The following is a 19,706-nucleotide window of genomic DNA, read 5'->3' on the forward strand; positions in this document are numbered from 1 at the left end:
TTATTCAGTTTCTATGATTCAGTTTCTCCTCTGTCTCAGGATCAGAATAATATTCCTCATGATGTTCTGCAGATAAATGTAGTTTAATTCAAAGTTGAACTGAATGAGTTAAACTGAATGTGAATGTGACTATCGGTGTCTGACTTCCCCTCCTCCATCATCTGATAACTGAAGTGAACTTTCTGAGATCGACCCTTCGAGGGCCGAGGGATCGAGTCAACAACGATGTAGACTTCACAAGCGCATATTTCCCAGGATGCATTGTGATTGTCCGTCAATTCCGGTGCACGAACAGGTGATGAATATAAAATGCAAGTAAACAAACAAAATTTAGAGGATTTAGACATATTTATGAAATGAACTCATCTGCACTATTTCATTACTCATTGTTCTGTGTAATTTCTATTATTTATTCTTATTATTAATTATTAGGCCTGCTTAAGGGCAAGTGCGTTCCATTTAAAATATTCTGCTCCCCCTCTGACCCCGCCCCCCCCCCCGTTCTGCAAGTGGCCACTCGCGTTACGTATGGTGCTACGTGTTACCAAGTGCCGAGGGGAAGTGAAGGAGGGCCGGTTAAATGACTAATGAAACACAGTCTAAGTTGTCATAATACTTCACCCTGACTGGACACTTTCCAGATTAAATGCTGCAAACTGGCCTGATTGGATGGATTTCAGTTATTCTGTAGTGAGGGAGCCAATCAGGACCGAGGCCAGCTGTGATGCGTTTCCTGGAGTTAAGACTGGAATGGGCTGGAGAAACAGGATGGAGTTTTGACAGTGCAATAACTTTAAATTTAAACCCTCTCGGAACAAAATCAAATGTTAACAGGAGGCCTTTGTCTCTACATTTGGCATTCAAAATAGTCTAATCAGCTGTGTGTGTGTGTGTGCAGTCATGGAGGTACCTAGCTCCATTGGGACTGGCACCACACTTCATGGATGCCACGAGTAAAACATATTGTTTGAAAGTATTTGCAATAAAGTATAAAATCTCACCTTTACGAGGCTTGTCCAAGTTGTTCATATGGATGGCCGCCACTCTTCTTCTACACCTCTTCCCCTTCCCTGTGGCAGCCATTTCTAAGACATCCATGGCTGGTATCCACAGTGTGGTGGCGGTACCCACGCACGCACGCACGCACACACACACACACACACACACACACACACACACACACACACACACACACACACACACACACACACACACACACACACACACACACACACACACACACACACACACACACACACACACACACACACACACAAACACCTGGGACTGTTGCCAGGGACACCAGGTGTGGTGTGTTGTGGTTTGTCTCTGACTGGTTGAGCTGCTCTTTGTTCCAGATAAGAATAGACAAGTATCAGGAGCAGGTTCAGCCACATTGTCTGGTATACAACTTTTAGATTCACTTCAGCAGAAAGAGAAACAAAACCTAAAGCCTGCTCACCATGTACAATATAGAAACAGACACAATAACAATAATAATCATAAACAGATCCAGCCATAGGGATAACAACAAATGGAATAAGATAATAGGCAACAGGATTGAGAAATTAATAGAAGTCAAAGGTTATAAAAGGCTTCCCGCTAAAAGGACATTTAAGAGGAGATTTAAAAGACGATACTGACTCTGTCGCTCCAAAGCCTAGGAGTCCTGACTGCAAAAGCCTAGTCACCTTTAGTCTATTCCTGGACACAGGTATTCAGTTCAATTCAATTCAGTTCAATACTTTTTTATTGTCCCTGAAAAATTCATGTGCAGCATAAAAACATAAAAATATACCCTAACCTGCCATAATCAAATATACTTCCACCCAAACATCAAGTAGCAACAAAGAGAAAGCAGGTGCAAATAGCAGGCACTTGAAGTTCATTGCTAAGCATTAAAACTCACTATAAACTATAATCCCCCACTATAAACACATAAATACAAAGTTACAAACTGTATGTGCTACCTAGACTATGTACACAATGCACTCGTATGATTGATTTTCTTTTATGTTCGTGTCATGCACACAAAGTGCCCAACCCTCAAGCGTTTACAAGTCACCAAAGGTACAGTTACAGTGGTCACACATTTCATTTCATTACAAAATTACAGATTATCATACAGCTCAGTCCTAAACAAAATATTCTGCCTTCTCTCCCAAGCTTGGCAAATAAAATCTGCTACAGAAAAGATTCCCTTCAAGCACAACTCAAGTTTTTCATAATCATCCACCCCAAAGAAATAAACATAAATAGAGGACATTTTACTAAAACGTAAATCCCTTATGTTCTCGTAGACAGGACAGTAAAACAACAAATGAACCTCGTTCTCAATTTCACCAAACAGAGTCTGTCCTCCTCTGGAGTGGCATTAAACCTGCCGGTCTCTAGGGCTAAAGGTAATGTTCCTGAACATAACTGTGCACATAGGGATCTTTGTCTTTTGTTTAAATTATACTTCACATCAGGTTCTACACTGTAGCTACTCTTTATGAGACAATAAGTTCGTAATTTTTGTTTATACCATATATCAACAGACCATTTTTCTTTATACATGAGAAACATTTTACTCTGATGTTACTCTGTAACCTGTTCTGGAAAACTCATTGGCCCAGGGATGACCATGCGAAATGTCCCAATTAAATATCTTTTTAGTGAGCCTCTGATTGATTTGATGCTCCGGTAAAGTTTTTTAGATGGATGGAGTGAGAACAGAACATGAGCTGAGTTTCAACACCAGTTTGGATGGTACAACTGTATTAAAAGCAGAGCTATAATCAATAAACAACATTCTGACATAGGTATTTTTCTTTTCAAGGTGTACTAAAGCAGTATGCAAGTGAGATAGCATCATCTACAGATTTATTAGAAAAGTAGGCAAACTGTAATGGGACAAGGGTAGCAGGAATGTTACATTTTATATATGATATGACCAATCGTTCCAGACACTTCATAATAATAGAGGTCAGAGTAACAGGTTAATCATTAAGGCAAGAGATGGGTGGTTTCCTTAAAACATGTCACTTGCATCGCCATCCATAATCATCTCCAGGACATCTTCCACACTGAACTTTTTCCCCATCTAAAAAATACACACCAAAAACAAATTATTGTGTATTTATATTCTGAATTGGTCAGTTTTTAGTGAAAATCAATGAGCAAAAGACAATTATTAGCAAGTGAGCCATGGCAACATTCAACTAGTCATCGATCATTGTGATACAGCAGGTTGTATATATAAAAATACAATATAGGCTATAAATAGCTCAATTTCTATTCTAAATATATCTAATTATGTCATTTAAACCTTTAATTAGTTTACTTAAACAATCAAAATAGTGTATGTTGCTTTATGGAATGCATAATGCATGAAATGCAATAAAATGACGATTGACAGATTTACAGATAAATTACCTTATATACCTGCTGTATCTAATTTGATACACACATTTCCAAGTAATTATACATTGCATCAATCCAGTAGATATTCATATTGAAGTATCAGTAACAATTTGAATATTTTTCTTACCTTAACATTACCAAATTGGCAAAAATATCCCTGCAAAATCACATTTGGGTCACTGACTGATGGCGTCCATTTTGGATGTCTCAATTGAAGGTCTTCTGGTGCGTGCCTTCTCTCCCCTGGTGGATTATCCATGCACTGCATGTATCTGATTGTATACATCAGGTTTTTCAGGAAAAAAATTACCATACTGATGATGTAGATGTCTACGAGAGTGCTCTTTGGTCTATGGGCAAAAAACTTGACTTGAGAAAACCTATGATAAAAAACTTGAAGAAATAACCAAGGCAACTCCTCTGTGAAGTATCAAAAGGCGAAATATTTTATTACATCATAGAAGAAGAAGGCCCTATGGCTGAAACATGTTGGTATTTTTAATGCTTCTATGGTGTAATAAAGTATTTTGCCTTTTGATGCTTCAAAGAGGAGATGCCTTGGTTATTTCTTCAAGATCTTTATCATAGGTTTTCTCAAGTCACAGCATCTAGTGATATAAAACTGTACATAAACAAGGCTTTTTAGTTATACCCTTAAATCTACCAACCTCAACAGGCAGAGACAAGGTGCCGGTTCTCCAGGACAAATTACAGGACATGTGGGGTTCTGTAGAATAGTCTGATTTAAGTTGGACATAGGTTCTCAGCTTTGTCTTATTCCAAATGTCTAGTGAGGCATGTTCTACATGACTCAATAATAAACTTTGTTTAATTATATTCACATTACAAGTACAAATAAATAATTTTAAATCTACATTTCTAAACTTTCGTGCTTTTATTTTGAAGGTTAAACACCTACAAAATAGAATAAAATAATACTGCCTACCTTTGAAGTGCCAGACAAGTTAAGTGGCCAATCAAAACAACCTGGTCCCTGCCCTTTCCTGTTTGAGTTAAAGTTTTTCGCTTCGTGAAATTTTGTTGCTCTTTCTGAACTGTTGGAATGTTTTGTGATTGGTTGCTTTGCTTCATGACTTTGTGTTTTCTTTTCTGATTGTTTGACTTCTGACTTTGCATTGCGTTTTCTGAACTGCTGTGTTGCTCTCTTATTTGTTGCTTTGTTTTCTGATTTGTGGTTTTCTTTTGTGATTTTGTGTCCCACAACATACAGTAAGTTGGGGGTAAAGCGCTCTGTGACATTTCATTTCATTTCATTTCTGTGACAAGCTGTAGGTCACTTTCTTCATCAGCAGCAGTCGGGTCTGAATTCTTGACCAGATGTTTATTTTCTTGATGTTTTCTGAATTTTGCATCAATGTACACCAACAATCACACCAAAAATGGCCACTGCAAAGACTACCACTGGGGCTCCCACTACAGCATGTCCACGATTGGCTTGAACATCTATGGCATCTGAACCTCCATCCATGGCATCTGAACCTCCATCCATGGCATCTGAAGAGCAGAAAACAGATCTGTCAGGTAAATGATGACTGGTCAGGAGAAAAGCCTCCATCTCCTCATCATCCCACTCATGTTGGCGTGTGGTCGGAAACATCTTAGGCAGTTTTCTACATGGACTCACATCACCCAATATCTACTGCAGTTTCACAAAACCATTTATACAGCCCCTTATCAACTATAGCTTTATGAAACGTTTTATAAACATGTTAACATATTATCTATCTTATATTTCCATGCAGTGCCTCTTCATAACCGGCCACTAACATGCAGCAGACTCCAGCCAAACTCTGGCATTCTGTATCAGCTGAGCTCACCTTCAACCTTGAGGATGATGCTGCTGCTGTACTCAGTCTGAGTACACACAGGTGTCTCTCTCTTTGTGCGTCTTGCTCCGTCTTCTGTTGCAACACAACACTCGTATGTTCCATTGTCGTTCCTGCTCACATTCTTAAGAATTAAAGACAGGTCGCCGTTCTTCATTTCTCTGTCTGACAGCTCCACCCGGCCCACAAAAGATGGATTCTGCTCGGACGTTTCTATGCGCTTGTCTCGGTACAAGAAGACGTATTCTGACTTCAGGTCAGGTCTGGTCCACTCCAACATGCTGATGGGGGCATTGTTGGGACTCTGACACTTCAGAGTGACATCCTCTCCTGGATGCGCTGACAGCTCTTGCAGGCCTACAGGACAATGGAAAAAAAACCCAGAGCAGAGAAGTCAACAATATAATTCTTCCATCAAGAAATACTTGAATTTTTACCAATTTAAACTCCACAGTCAGGACCTGTAGTTAACACTCATCTGTTTTGACATCAGCCCCATTCACACAGGACTCTTATTACCTGTGGACGTCCAGTGATTTGTAATAACTGTGGAAATCATCTGTGATTTTTAATTCCACGCGAATCTTGCCAAGTAGACATTTTGAAAACAAATTGCCTTGTGTATTTTGGCAAAGACAGAGGTCCCTTTATAATACTAATCCTGTGTGAATCAAATTCCAATTTTCGTAATTCGTAATTTTGTAATTTTTTTATGGTTCTCCTCAACTTCTAGATATGCCATTTCTATCTTCCTGCTGTCAAATTAAGGAAGGTTTTGACTGCATTTCCAATGCAAACTTCAAGTTTTGCTTTTCCTGAATCAGAAAGTGACAAATTCAACTTCAACTTTATTGTCCCCATGAGGAAATTGTTTTTGCAGCCAGGTGATAAAATATACATTGTTCACAAGACACAAAGGCTGGGGAGTAATTAATTAATTACATGAGGTTCCCACATGATACTAGCATGTAAATGGGGCTCAATTCATCTTCTAATGGCTCTAACATACTCCACGTAAGGAACGCATGCGCTAATGCGAGTACTCCGCCTACGCAAGCTGTTTGCTGACATAGCAAACGCATGTAGACCGTGTCACTTGTCACTTGTCACTTGTTATAAATCGCTAATCCACAAGGGGAAGCAAAGCCAATCTGATGCTGGAGCGGGGTATGTAAAAATGGCTACCGTGGAGGAATTTGTGCTGCTTTACATTCTCCATCACTGCAAAAAGAGAGCAATGAAAAGAAGATGGTACGTGTGACAGCCAGCTGTTCTTCCAAATCTGCCGCCACTGCCATTTGTTTACACAGGAAATTACTTCTTCATTGGTAGTTCCTCCTTTTGTAGTGATTTTCATTTAGCGTCCCTACCTGACACGCGTGATATTGCACCAGACGTTTGCGTCGCGTTACAATTTTTTGCCCTACACATTTTGCTACACAAGGACGCGAGACATGTCTGTTCCTTACATGAGTATGTTAGAGCCCTAACACATCACTCATGATACAGAGAAGTAGACCCAAGTCGGGCGACTGCTGTCGAACTCCTATGGGATGGGCGATAAGTATGTCAGAGAGAAGTAATTATGTCCATAGAAAAAAAAGGGAACAGATTCTCACACACTTTTGCATTGGTTTGTGGTGACCTGGCCTTTCTTAATACAAGTCTGTTTTCCCCTGAGGGTGGCAGTATGGGTCAGTGGCTAGTGAGGGTGTCCACCAACTGGAGGAATCGATCCCTCTTGATAAAAGACCCGCTGAAGTTTCCTGAACTCCTACCTGTTCTAGCTGGCTGACTCTGCTCCCCAACCAGACAGAGGAAAGAGAAAGAGAATTTCCCCTCAGCAAATGAAGCTGGAAATACCACTCCAGTGAATCTGTCATTTGATCTGATCTCATTTACAGTCTGTGGGTGTAAAAACCTGACCTGGTGCAAATCTTTCCAGGAACAAGGAAATACACCAACGTCATGTGAACAGTCAGCAAAGGGGAGATGTGTTGACCACTTCAGGCTATTATATCAACCTTTTGACCACCCTGCAAAATTTGGTGCAGTTCTATTCATGGAAAGTCAGTTCTGTTCAGAAGAAGAGGATTACATACAACAATAGGTGGCCTGGTGCTGTTTAGTCCAGAGTTTCTGTTGTGATAGACCATACTACAGTAAGTCTCTTATTATAACTTCTTAGTGCAGCTGTTATTTTCTGCACACCCACACCCACAATTATATGTTTTATAGCCACCTTTAGCAATATATAATAATAATAATAATAATAACTTTATTTGTATAGCACTTTTCTAAAAACAATGTTTACAAAGTGCTTTACATACAGTAAAATCCAACAGCAGCAATAAAAGAAAATAGGCATAAAAAGTAAAATATGATGTAGACAGGTACAACTAAAAAAAACACAAACCAACAGAGATACAATTAAAAACAGATCGAACTTTACATAAAAGTGTGTGCTGAAAAGAAATTATAAAAAAATAGGAATAAAAGGTAATACAGGAGATAAACAGGTGCAACTAAAACAAAGAAACAGAGATACAATTAAAAATAGATGGAACTCTAAATAAAAGTGTGTGCCAGAACACAAACACAAAACACACAACACAAAAATAAAATTGACATACAGGTACAAGTAGGCAACACTACCGTTCAAGAGTCCGGAGCCAGCAAGAACCCTCCATGCCCCTGAAAGAGACCGATACCCCAATCCACCAGGGCAGCACCAAACCGATCAGAAACACAGCCGAGACACCGACAATGCCACAAACCAATACCACCACTCCAAATGACTGCTCCACTCCCCCCCGCAGACCCCAGGCACTCCAGCCACCATGCCCCCAGGACTCCCGGCAAAGCCCCGCCCCACACCCCCTGCAGGACCCGCCACCAGCGCAAATGGCCCACAGGGCATCCCCCATGGACCCCACGATCAAGCCGCCCCCACAAAAGCCCTACAGGACCCAGACTGGCCGACCGCACCGGCCAACCCAGCAGAAACAGCACCCGTCTCCACAATCCGCCAGCCGATCATCGCCCCGAGAGACGAAAGCTACCCCAAGCGCGACACCGCCAAGAAACCGAAGACCCCCACGCAAAGGCGCACACCCCAGCATGAAATCCCCAGCCTCCCGGCAACCCCACGCACGGAAGCGGCCCCCATCCCCCAAAACAACAACCGCCCGCCGAGCCAGGAGAGACGAGCACCGCCTCCGACAGACCGACCAGCGAAAACGCCCGATCCAGACCCCATCGAGCCCCGTGGGAAACAGCCCGAACGCACGGCCCGCAAGAGAACGCCCCACAAGCCAATCGCACCCATGGCAAGCGCCGCAGGAAGCGCGCGGCGAAACCCCAGCCGAGAATCCCAAAAGCCCGACAGCCAGAACACCCAAGGCCAGCAAAGATGCCACCGCCACAGACAGAGGACTCCCGATGAACAGAGAGTCCGAAGAACAGAACAGCCACCCGAAGACAGAGGCAGCAGTCCGCAACACTGTCACTGCCCCGGCTGCACCCCCCGACCAGCTCAATGCCACCCCAGCGAACAGAAGCACCAGCCCCCCCCAGGAAACACAACGACCCCTCAGTGACTCCAAACTCCCGAACGGCAGTGCAAAGGGAGTGAATCACATAAAAGCCTGTATATATAAGTGTGTTTTTAGAAGGGATTTAAAAGATGAAACTGATTAAGCTAGCCTGATTTCCTCAGGCAGGTCATTCCAAAGTCTAGGCGCCCTAATACAGAAAGCGCAGTCACCTTTAGTCTTGAGCCTGGACTGTGGAACAACCAAAAGGGCCTTGCCTGAGGAGCGAAGGCTACGTTCCGGCTCATAAAGAGTTAAAAGGTCAGCAATATAGCTAGGGGCTAGACCTTTCTGTGCTTTAAATGTAATCAGTAAAATCTTAAAATCAATTCTAAATCTTACTGGTAGCCAGTGCAGATGTGCTAGGACTGGGGTAATATGGTCTTTATGTTTAGTGCCAGTTAAAATTCTAGCTGCAGCATTTTGAACAAGCTGGAGACGTGAGATAGATTTTTGACTGAGGCAGGTACAAAGAGAGTTGCAATAGTCTAGACAAGATGAGATAAAAGCATGAATTACCTTCTCTAAGTCAGCATGAGATAAAAATGACTTGATTTTTGATACGTTTCTTAGTTGAAGGAAGCAAGACTGCACAACTCTCTTTACCTGATCCTCGAAACTCAGGTCACTGTCAAAAATCACTCCTAAGTTTCTGGCCACAGGCTTTATGTTAGATGATAAGTCACCCAGATCATGTAAAATAAGATTTCTTGCGTTGGGCTGCCCAAATAAGACAATTTAAGTTTTGCTTTCATTTAACTGAAGAAAATTTTGTGACATCCAAAACTTAATGTCCGTAAGACAGTTTCTCAGAGTGTTAAGGCAGTTGGGATCATTATGTCTTAAGGGTAGATATAACTGTGTGTCGTCAGCATAGCTGTGAAAGGAAACATAATGCTTACGAATTATGTGACCAAGTGGAAGCATGTAGAGGGAGAAGAGGATGGGGCCAAGAATTGAGCCCTGTGGAACCCCACAGGTGATGTCTGCTGTGGTCGACGATGACTTTCCTATTCTGACAGAGAAAGTCCTATTAGATAAATAGGATTTAAGCCAACCCAGTGCTCAGTCTGAGATTCCTACCCATTGTTCAAGGCGCTCAATTAAGATAGCATGATCTACAGTGTCAAAAGCTGCACTCTAGGTCTCTAGGTCTGGTCTAGAACGATTAAGACTGAGCATTCTCCTGCATCTGCTGTGAGAAGGAGGTCATTTGCTACTTTGACAAGGGCTGTTTCTGTGCTGTGTAATGCTCTAAAACCTAACTGGAATTTTTCAAAAATATTATTATGGTTCAGTGAAGATAATAATTAGGTAAAAACTGTTTTTTCTAAAACTTTTGATAAAAAAGGCAGTTTAGAAATGGGTCTAAGATTGGTAGGATCAGACACATCAAGGTTGGGCTTTTTAAGAAGAGGCTGAACCACTGAATGCTTAAAACTAGAAGGAAAAGTTCCTGTGGCCAGGGAGCTGTTGACAATAGACAGAATACTAGGACCTACTGTGTCAAAGACATCTTTGAGAAATTTTGTTGGAACAACATCAGAACAGCAAGTAGAGGACCTCATTTGAGAGACAATATTGTCATAACCCAGCCCATTAGGCCATGACAAAAACGGGAAAAGACACTGATTGCCAATAAATACACATTATTTATTGTACTAAAGAAAATGAACTGGATAACCTTGGATATGGGGTGTGTTAGTCAGTGGCATCAGTAGTGTTCATGTGGATGTGGGTGCATGGTGTGATGTAGGGTGTTGCGGAGTAAAAACAAAATAAAGGCAAAGCCAAACAAAGAGGTGCAGGCGCTGGCAGGGAAGAGAGAGAGCGAGCCCCGCTGGAAGCTGGGACTTTTATATCCTGCAGAGCACTGGGCCCAGGTGCTCCAGATCTGGATGGCCACTACCAATCAGCTCCTGCAAACAGCTACTGCAATGGTAGACAACATGGTAGACACAGTAACTGAGATTACACAGTCAGGCAGGGGCCGTCACAATATCCTTTAAAAACAATAAAGAAATTGGTTGAAAACAATTTAAAACAGCTGAATTTTCCAACAAAACAGATGAGTCCCTGTCAGCAGGTGAAATCTGACATCTTATATTTTCAACCTTCTGAGTAAAAAAAACTAAAAATTCCTCACACTTCTCTGGGGAGGCTTCAAGGCTGTGGCTGAGGGAGGGGCTAATGACAGAATCTATGGCTTGGAACAGAACCTTAGAGTTATGAAAAAAGCAGCTCTTGCATCCTTAACCATTTTCTGATATGTGAGCATTCGATTTCTCAAGATATCATGGAAGATCTGTATTTTATTAGCCTTCCATTTTCGCTCAGCTTTTCTACATTCTCTTAGAGAGGCCCGAGTTGTATCACTGAGCCATGGAAGAGCTTGAGGTTTTGACTTCCTGTTTTTGAGAGGAGCAATGGAATCCAGTACTGCCAAACAGGTTTGATTAGTGAGTAACTAGCTCATCAGTGTGACTGTGGGAAGTCATGACAGATATATCACTGTGAGTTGCCAGGAAAGCCTCAGAGAATCTGGTAGCAGAGGTTGCGTTAAAAATGCGAGAGCTGAGGGGAGAGGATGGCTTTGAGGTAGAAGGAAATAGTGGAGCATCAAATACAATTGCCTTGTGGTCAGACACACACATATCCTTTATCTCAAGATTATTTAGAGGCAAGCCAGATGATAGTACAAGGTCAAGAGTATGACCCTTTACATGAGTAGGCTCAGTAACAAATTGAATAAGGTTAAAAGACTCAATAAGCAGCATAAAATCAGTGACAAGTGCATGTGATGGGCAACACACATGGATGTTAAAATCACCAAGTATTAAAATTCTGTCGTATTTAGGCACAATGAGAGACAGAAGGTCAGATAATTCCTGGATGAAATCTTGGTTCAGTTTAGGGGGTCTGTAGACTAGGACACATAGCAAGGGGGCCTTACCATTTACTAGGAAACTCAGTGATTCAAAAGTGTGAAAAGTGCCATTACAGATGGGGGAACATTTTATATGATTTTTGTGAATAACAGCTACCCCACCACCATGACCAGATAGTCTGGGTTGATGGAAATGAATAAAACCAGGGGGTGTAGCTTCAATCAATGGAGTGAAATCACCTAGACTCAACCAAGTTTCAGTAATCATAAAAAAATCTAAAAGTCATGACAGATAAAAGACTTGTTAGAGAGAGATCCAACATTCAAAAGTCCAAACCTGACAGCTAGGTCGGAGGTGGGAGTGTAAGATCTCTTCTTATCTGAGAGTGACGTGCAGACAATTGATAAAAGATTCTGAGAGTTGACGCCTCTGGAACTGATCCACGGCTTCACTATATTAAGTCTTTCCCTGGTAATAACAGCAGTATTAGTGGGGGAGAAATTATCAATGGGACTGTTTTTTGATAGACCAAGAACTGTGGGATATTCTGATTTTGACCCGGAACCGAAGTTATAGTTACTTGGCCCCTGGGGACGTCAATCGGTGACGGAGTTGTCAACTATGTTAATGGCCACAAGGTGGTCACAGGAGGCGGAGTGATGGTTGTATGTGGTTGAATAAAAAATGTTACCAGCCAATATTTGTGAGCCACGGTGGTTAGGGTGGAGACCATCCCTTTTGAAAAGGGCAGACCGTTCCCAGAAAAGATTAAAATTATCAATAAAACCATAATTCAGACGAGTGCATTGGGATTGAAGCCAACTGTTGAGGCTAAGCAGTCTGCTAAAACGCCCATAGCCCCGATTGATTGTCGGTAGGGGGCCGGAGATAAAGATATCCTTTCCACAGGACTTTAGTGCGTTAAAAAGAAGATAAAAATCCCGTTTCAACAGTTCAGATTGTCGACGTGGGATGTCGTTAGTGCCAGCGTGAATGACGACCGTGCATACAGAGGGGTACAGAGTTAGTAGGCCAGCAAGTTCGGCGATAACATCAGTTACCTTAGCTCCAGGAAGGCAGTGGGTCACCGCCGACCTGGACTTGACGCCCCTGATGATGAGGGTTGTTGGCTGTGGCTGTGCTGAGGGGCCGTCCAGGGAGCAGCGACGACTACCGTGTAGCGAGGCCGGACGCTGAGGAAAATATTGTGGCGAGGAGGTGGAATCGCTCTTGGGAGGGGAGTGAAGTCCTGCTGGCTCGGAGCGAGGAAGACCTCCAGAGCGACGGATCACGGCCTCCTTCAACATCTTGCGGCGGGAAGAGGAGGTCACTGCCCGGGGAGGGGGCCGCTTGTTTGGCTTATCCACGGTGGAATGTCGAGCCGCCCGATCGATCCTAGCCACCGGTGGTGAAGAAGCAGCAGTGCCAGCCGGTACCGTTGCCAGGGAGGGGTCCAGGTCAGGTGGGATCGTGACCGCAGCGGCATCAGCCTGGTGAACCGGAGCCTCATCGGACAGAATCGCATAGCGGTTCGACAGGTTTAAGTGAGGTGGTGGGGAGCCCTGACCGGGTCTCTCTTTCCGCCGCGGATCACCACCTCTGCCCAGGACGACTGATGGCTGGGTGTTGAGCAGGAGGAAGGTCGTGGATAGGTGGAAGGTTCCCACAGGACTGTGTCGTGGACGGCTGAGCTGAGCGTAGCAATCCGTTTAGACTGCCCAGAAGCCACGTCCATAAAGCTGGACAGAAGTGAGTCTTTCTTCTGTAATTCATCAGATAGCCGTTGAATGTCTTCCTTGAGGTTAGTAATATTCCTGTTTGCTTTCTGAAGCAGTACACAGTCTTCACAGGGCATAGTTGAAGTTCACATTGTTAAACTTGGCCACAGGCTAAAGGCGAGCCTAGTCAAACAAATAGCCGGGGCGGCTTGGCTATCGAGCTGGCAGAAGATAGTCCAATAAAAAGAAAACCCAGCTGGGAAATCTCGTAAAACCAATGGAGCTGTGATAAAATAATGTAAAAATAAATAAGTAAATAAGTAAAGTAAATAAAATCGATTTCGATGGGTTAAAACGTAGAGCCAGCTGACGGAGAAATGGGTTAAAACATAGAGCCGGCTGTCGGAGCTAAAAACAAAACACGGTCACCGCCATGGTGCTATCCCACAATATGCTGTAATTCCGGTTTGAGAGATTCCAGAGAGATTATAGTGAATGAAGGAGCGGCAGCTTCATATTACAGTTCAGAGTGGTTGGACTGTGGTACAGCAGATGTTTTACCTGCCCAGTTTCTGCCTTGACACACACATAGTTGGCAGTCTGACATCGAATCTGACACGACGAGACGCGCCCATCTTCACGTTTCCTGGTTTATACGGACACAGAGGCTAAGAGACGGACAAGCTGTACGTTTAGAAACACAAATATAGATTTAAGCCGTGTGATCAATTATTGTACCAGTGATGAAATGATCAGTGCCGTCAAAAGCATCACTGAAATTCTGCACGTCTATTCCATACTCTTGAAACAGTCGAGTCGAAACATTGGTTCTCATCTGTTGTTGTCAAAAGCTGAGGATCTCCAAAATGGCCGCGAGAGGCTGCATCACTTTAACTCACCTGAAAGCCACCAGAAAAATATTTTGCATCGTCAGAGCTTTGATCAACGGAGGAGGAAAACCCAAAAGTGCTTCATGATAATATTTAGGCAGAGCAGAGAATCAGAGGGAATTAGAGGGATTGGCAGCAGCTAGCATGTATCAAAGTCAATATTTTCCCAATTACATTATCGTAATTTCCGCTTCCTCTGAAATACCTAACAATACAACAGTCATCTAAACAGCTGATCTTACAAATTGGAAAAACTACAAGAATTCATAGATATTGTGTATTTGAAGTTAATCTTTTAGGGCGCTTTCACACCATAAAGTCCGCTTAAGGTCCGAACCAGAGTTCGCTAGATCTGAAAATCTAGAGATCCAGTTTATAAAAAGGAACCAAGTACTTTGAAGTAGTTCCATACAAAAAACAGGAAACCAAATCAAGGTCGTCAAACCTCACATTTAACTTCAGTTAACTTGTGTTGCTGATGAGTGATTTACGCATGAAATATGACACTGCAAATTTCCACAAAATTTTATTAATAGGAGTCAAATGCTCTCAAATCATTTTGCAATTCAGGAAGCAACTGGCAACATGGCGATGGAAACAGATTAAGGCAATAATGCGAATAAGGCAGAACCCATAAACACCAGATTCTGTTATTCTGCTCATAGTCGAGCTAAGCATAGTCGCAGTAAGATATTCGGAGTAGTCCAGTCGTCATCACATTAATAAACAGCAGTTTGGACATGTCGCCTATACAGCATAGTCGCATTTCTTGAACTCAAGTTTTGCACGTCCAGCTCACTGTGTTCTGTGAAGGTAAAATGTAACTGTTGCCTGTAGTCTACATTAGGAACTGATTCGTATAATATCTGTCATTCACAAATGCTCGTAAGATACATTTCATTTAATGAAATCTGTAATTCAGTAGAACAAGCAGGCAACTTATAATGCAGAATTTGCGTATTACATCTGTCAATTATCTACGTCTTGTTTTCGTCTTGGCAGACATCATCCTCCGTTTTGACCGGGTGCACTGCCCCGACTTCTGCCCCCCTCTCGCCCCTCTCCGGCTGGATTTAACCACTCCTCTCGGTCAGCCGCTGGACACGCGCACACCCACGGGTACGCGCATGTACCCACACCCATGTATACATTCAAATGAGCAGCTCACCGTCAGGTGAAGACACCAGGTGCAACATGCACAGAGCCAGGAGTGGCGCAGATGTAAAATTCATGGGGCGATGCGGGTCCATGCAGCCGGATGTGTTGCTGTAGGAATCTGGTGCTGTCTTCTATACTCCACCTGTGGGCTGCTAGTTTATATATGGGGACAGAGAGACACGCCTCTGTGTCACGTGGTTCACAAGAAGGGAGCTGTTTTACAGAAGAGATGCTGCGTTCAGGTTACGTGGGATTTTCCAACTAGAAAAACTGGTCACCTCTGCCTCCCCGCGGTGATTGTTTCGATTGCAAAAATAAATGTCTGTAAGAACACATGCAAGTTCAAAATGAAAATAATTAAAAAGTGCAATTATAGTCTTTATCAGCAAAACATTTTAAAACATTTTTATAGCACCAACATTCATCATTTTAATTGGTTCAATTTCAATAAGAAAATATAGCCAAGTGGCAATTGCAGGGTCAAAGCACAATTTGAAAAGACAGACAAAAGATCACAGAAGGTACAAAGACACACAGAAACTAACATGTTGTGAAGACATGCAGTCTATTAGTTGTGGCTTAACACCGGCTTTTGTGTTGGCCCATGACTTCTGTCAAGTTAATCTTTTCATTGCAACCACATTGTTGAAGTTGTTCACAACGGCCAAACTTTCTATTATTTTTTATTATTGTGCTTGCCATAGGCAAAGCACAATACTATTGTTTCACATACTTCTTATTATTATTCCGTCTTCCGGACAAAAGTTTGGCGCGCTACTCCTACAGTTTTTACAGTACGTAGACATGTGAGACATCAAAACGTGCGGCTTATTGAGGAATGGTGTGCTATTACTTTTCTAAGAGATTCGTTGTGGGGTTTTTGAGATATTCGCGATTAAGTGCGATTTTTTTGCCCCATTGACTTGAATGGGATTTTGCATAAAAGCAGCTGTAGCTCAGAAACCGTAAGAGCTAAAGTTCCCAAACTCGGTAGATAGGTGCACAGTGTCCCCTTCTACTCTGGTCTAAAAAAATACACCAAGTGACCTAAAGGTGGCGCTGTAACAGCCCTCTTTACGTTTTGGTCCATAACTTTTGAACCGTAGGCTGTAGAATTTCTGCCTCGAAAGTTTTTCCCGCAATTTTGTATTTTGTCCAAAACAGTTTTTTCGCTACTGTTCGTACAAATTTTGTCCAATCTTCACCTAATGTGCCACACAGCATGTCTGGACTGTCCTGCACAAAAGTTATCGAGCCGTTTTTTGATATTCCGTACCATTTTGATGTTATGGGCTTCCAAAGTTTGATGACATGTTGTGGGCGGGGCCTATGATTTAGAAATTGGTATAACTCATGAACGCATTATGCTATCCCGTCCAAAATTTCGTGTCATTTCACCAATAGGGGGCACTACAGCGACCTATTAAGTTTTAAACGATCATAACTCGGTGACCGTAAATGCTGGAAACACAATTATTTTTTCCCTTGGATTGTCTTTGTTCCCTAGTAACCTAGCAACCACCTAGCAACCACCTAGCAACACCCTAGCAACCACCTAGCAACACCCTAGCAACCACCAACCATTTGTGTTTGCAATATATCCTTCCAAAATAAAATGACGTTTAATGAATATTCTGAATTGATTAATATTCAAGGAATCCACGTCAGTAGCTTTAAAAATAAATCTTTTCCCTAACAAAATAATCAGATTAATAGTATAACTGCTTGTTTCTGTAACATCACCCAATATCACAGAGAAAAAATCTGGTTGAAAACACAGCTTCATTGCATTACACATCTTTTGAACCTCCCTCCAAAAGGCAGACACAATATGACAATACCAGAAAAGATGTACCGCTGACTCAGATTCCATAAAACAAAAACGACACTCATCTGACTCAGCAATACTCCAAATCTTTAACATTTTCCTAGTAGACAAAAAATTATAAATTATTTTTAACTGAAAGGATCTCATAAATGTGTCTTGTTGTTTTATACATTAATTTAAACACTTGTTTCCACGGTATAGGACAATCGAAAGTGTCCTCCCATTTTTTATAGGTACTATATGGAATAACTCTTACAGATCTAGAGGTTAAATAAAATTTATAGATAATTTTGTTTATCTTATTTCCTTTTAACCATCTTATATTTCTTGTAGCGGGCTGGCATACTAACAATTTAGTCATCCCACTATTAATCTTTTGTTTCCAATCTTTTCCTAAAGCAGAGATCAATTGATTATATGAATGAGGGGAACAGATCATACCATATGTTTCAGTGAACTGGTTATACCTCATAAGTTTCCCATCTTCACACACAATATCATTTATAAACCAAACACCATGATCAAATACCTTCTTCCAAAATATTGGTTTCCCTTCAATCAATATGTTAGAATTTAACCATATTATTTGCTGTAAGATTTCATTCCGACTTTCTGGAGGATGAAACTGAAAACACAGCCAGCACTGAATTGCTTCCTTTAAAAACATGGATACATTTCCAATCCAATTATTCACACAGTGTATATGAGCTGGCTGAATCTGTAGGAAGGGGTATAATCTTTTTTGAAACAATAGATGAGTAACTTACATGAATACCAGTTGTAGGAGCCATTTCCAGCGTTTCTGTATATGAAAGACACCAAATTGGTCCAGTAGGGGTCACCATTGTGCTATGGGTCACTATATAGGTAGGAACCTTTGTTCAGGTAACAGGTGTTGCTGGACGGAGGAGCACATACAGTTTTTGACCGCCAAGCCACGGCATATGAACGCTTTGTTTGTTGTATTGGTGAAATGTTGGCTTTATCATGGAGATTTATGCACACGTCGGTTATGGATTCTTGCCTTTAACACGCTGAAGACCACAACGGTGAGCAATAAAAAATCCCATCAAAGCAAGCAACAGAAGTTGGACTCTGTTATTTTCCTAGACACTACTAAGCGGTGTTAAGGCGTGCGCGTCAATTATTAGCCCGTGTATGCAGCCCCTCAGTGGCTTTAAGTTTAGGCTTAGCCGCTACACCAGTCTTCATTCAAGTATAATTTTTGAACACAGGAGGCTTTCAAAGAGAAACATAGAGCCTCCAAATTTAATAGTTTTAACCCACCATGTTCAAAACTATTATAAAGAACTACTCCATTTTCTCTGGTTTGTTACTCCAGAGAAATTCAAAAATCTTTTGTTCATAAAGCTTGAAGGACTGTGATGGAGTTGGGAGAGACTAGTGTCATCTGCATACATTGACATTTTTGTTTGCATATTCCCAACTTCAAGTCCCTCTATTTCCACATTAGACCTCACTTTAATGGCTAGTATTTCCATAGCAATTATAAATAAATATGGTGACAAAGGGCATCCTTGTTTGACTCCTCTTGATAAGGGCACTGACTTAGAAATATAACCATTATTAATAATCCTACAACTGGTGTCATTCTTTAATACTCTAACCCAATTAATTAAGGATTTACCAAAATTAAAAAAGCCTAAGCTATTAAAAATAAAATCTAAGCGAACCTTATCAAAGGCTTTCTCCAAATCAGCAATAAAAATTAACCCAGTTTTGTTATTCAGCTCATAATTTTCAATAATCTCCAACAACTGTCTGATATTATTACCAATATAACGACCCTGCAAAAATCCTGATTGATCTTGATGAATAATGCTTGTAAGCACACTCTTTAGTCTATGAGCTATACATTTAGCGAGTATCTTAGCATCATAACATTGAAGTGTTATTGGTCTCCAATTCTTGAGATTCACAGGGTCCTTGAATTGGCCACTGGGTTCCTGCTTGAGTAACAAGGAGATAAGGCCTTCTTTCTGAGAGTCAGACAAATACCCAGCACTGTAAGAGAAATTAAAACAAGAAAGCAAAGGTTCTTTAACCAAATCAAAGAACTTTTGATAGACCTCAATGGGTATTCCATCTATTCCAGGTGTTTTCCCTGGTTTAAAGGCCATTACAACAGAAAAAAGTTCCTCCTCTGTAATCAAACCCTCACATGACTGTTTCTGCCTAGAAGTTAACTTTCTTTCATAATTTTGTGGAAAAAAGTTTTGGGAGCTGAGCGGAGGTGATGACTGGGATGAAAATATCTTAGCAAAATAATTTTCTATCTCATTTAAAATATCTGTCTGTGTTCGAAATTAATTTGGAAATATTTTTTTTAGAATGATTTCTATGTAGGCTCTATGATTT

At 41.6% G+C, this 19,706-nt stretch overlaps 1 protein-coding gene across 4 annotated transcripts; it reads right to left on the minus strand.

Annotated features, from left to right (window-relative positions):
- Window positions 1-1,518: 1,518 nt before the first annotated feature.
- LOC139649504 (butyrophilin subfamily 2 member A2-like) lies at window positions 1,519-15,651 on the minus strand. Of its 4 annotated transcripts, none has more exons than XM_071525924.1 (5): window positions 15,510-15,651; window positions 5,244-5,609; window positions 4,074-4,920; window positions 3,533-3,677; window positions 1,519-3,085 (listed from the first exon to the last, which is right to left on the minus strand). In XM_071525924.1, the coding sequence occupies exons 1-3, from the start codon at window positions 15,589-15,591 to the stop codon at window positions 4,778-4,780; spliced, it is 591 nt and encodes a 196-aa protein (XP_071382025.1). In that variant the 5' UTR covers window positions 15,592-15,651; the 3' UTR covers window positions 1,519-3,085; window positions 3,533-3,677; window positions 4,074-4,777. The 4 variants fall into 4 exon arrangements, with proteins under 4 accessions (XP_071382025.1, XP_071382026.1, XP_071382023.1 ...); XM_071525926.1 differs by having other exon boundaries at window positions 1,520-3,085; window positions 4,826-4,920; XM_071525925.1 differs by having other exon boundaries at window positions 3,533-4,899.
- Window positions 15,652-19,706: the final 4,055 nt, after the last annotated feature.

The sequence above is a fragment of the Centroberyx affinis genome, unplaced genomic scaffold, assembly GCF_046629955.1.
Source record: "Centroberyx affinis isolate AG114_WGS23_722 - 3 ecotype Tasmania unplaced genomic scaffold, CSIRO-AGI_Caff_v1 ptg001365l_1, whole genome shotgun sequence".
In the NCBI taxonomy this organism is placed as follows: domain Eukaryota; kingdom Metazoa; phylum Chordata; class Actinopteri; order Beryciformes; family Berycidae; genus Centroberyx; species Centroberyx affinis.

Coding starts and splice junctions, on each gene's coding strand:
- LOC139649504 (XM_071525924.1), bottom strand. CDS start 15,591: ATGGACCCGCATCGCCCCATGAATTTTACATCTGCGCCACTCCTGGCT. Junction 5,610..15,509: donor CCTGGTGTCTTCACCTGACG/GTGAGCTGCTCA, acceptor ATTGTCCTGTAG/GCCTGCAAGAGCTGTCAGCG. Junction 4,921..5,243: donor CATCATCCTCAAGGTTGAAG/GTGAGCTCAGCT, acceptor TCTGCTCTTCAG/ATGCCATGGATGGAGGTTCA.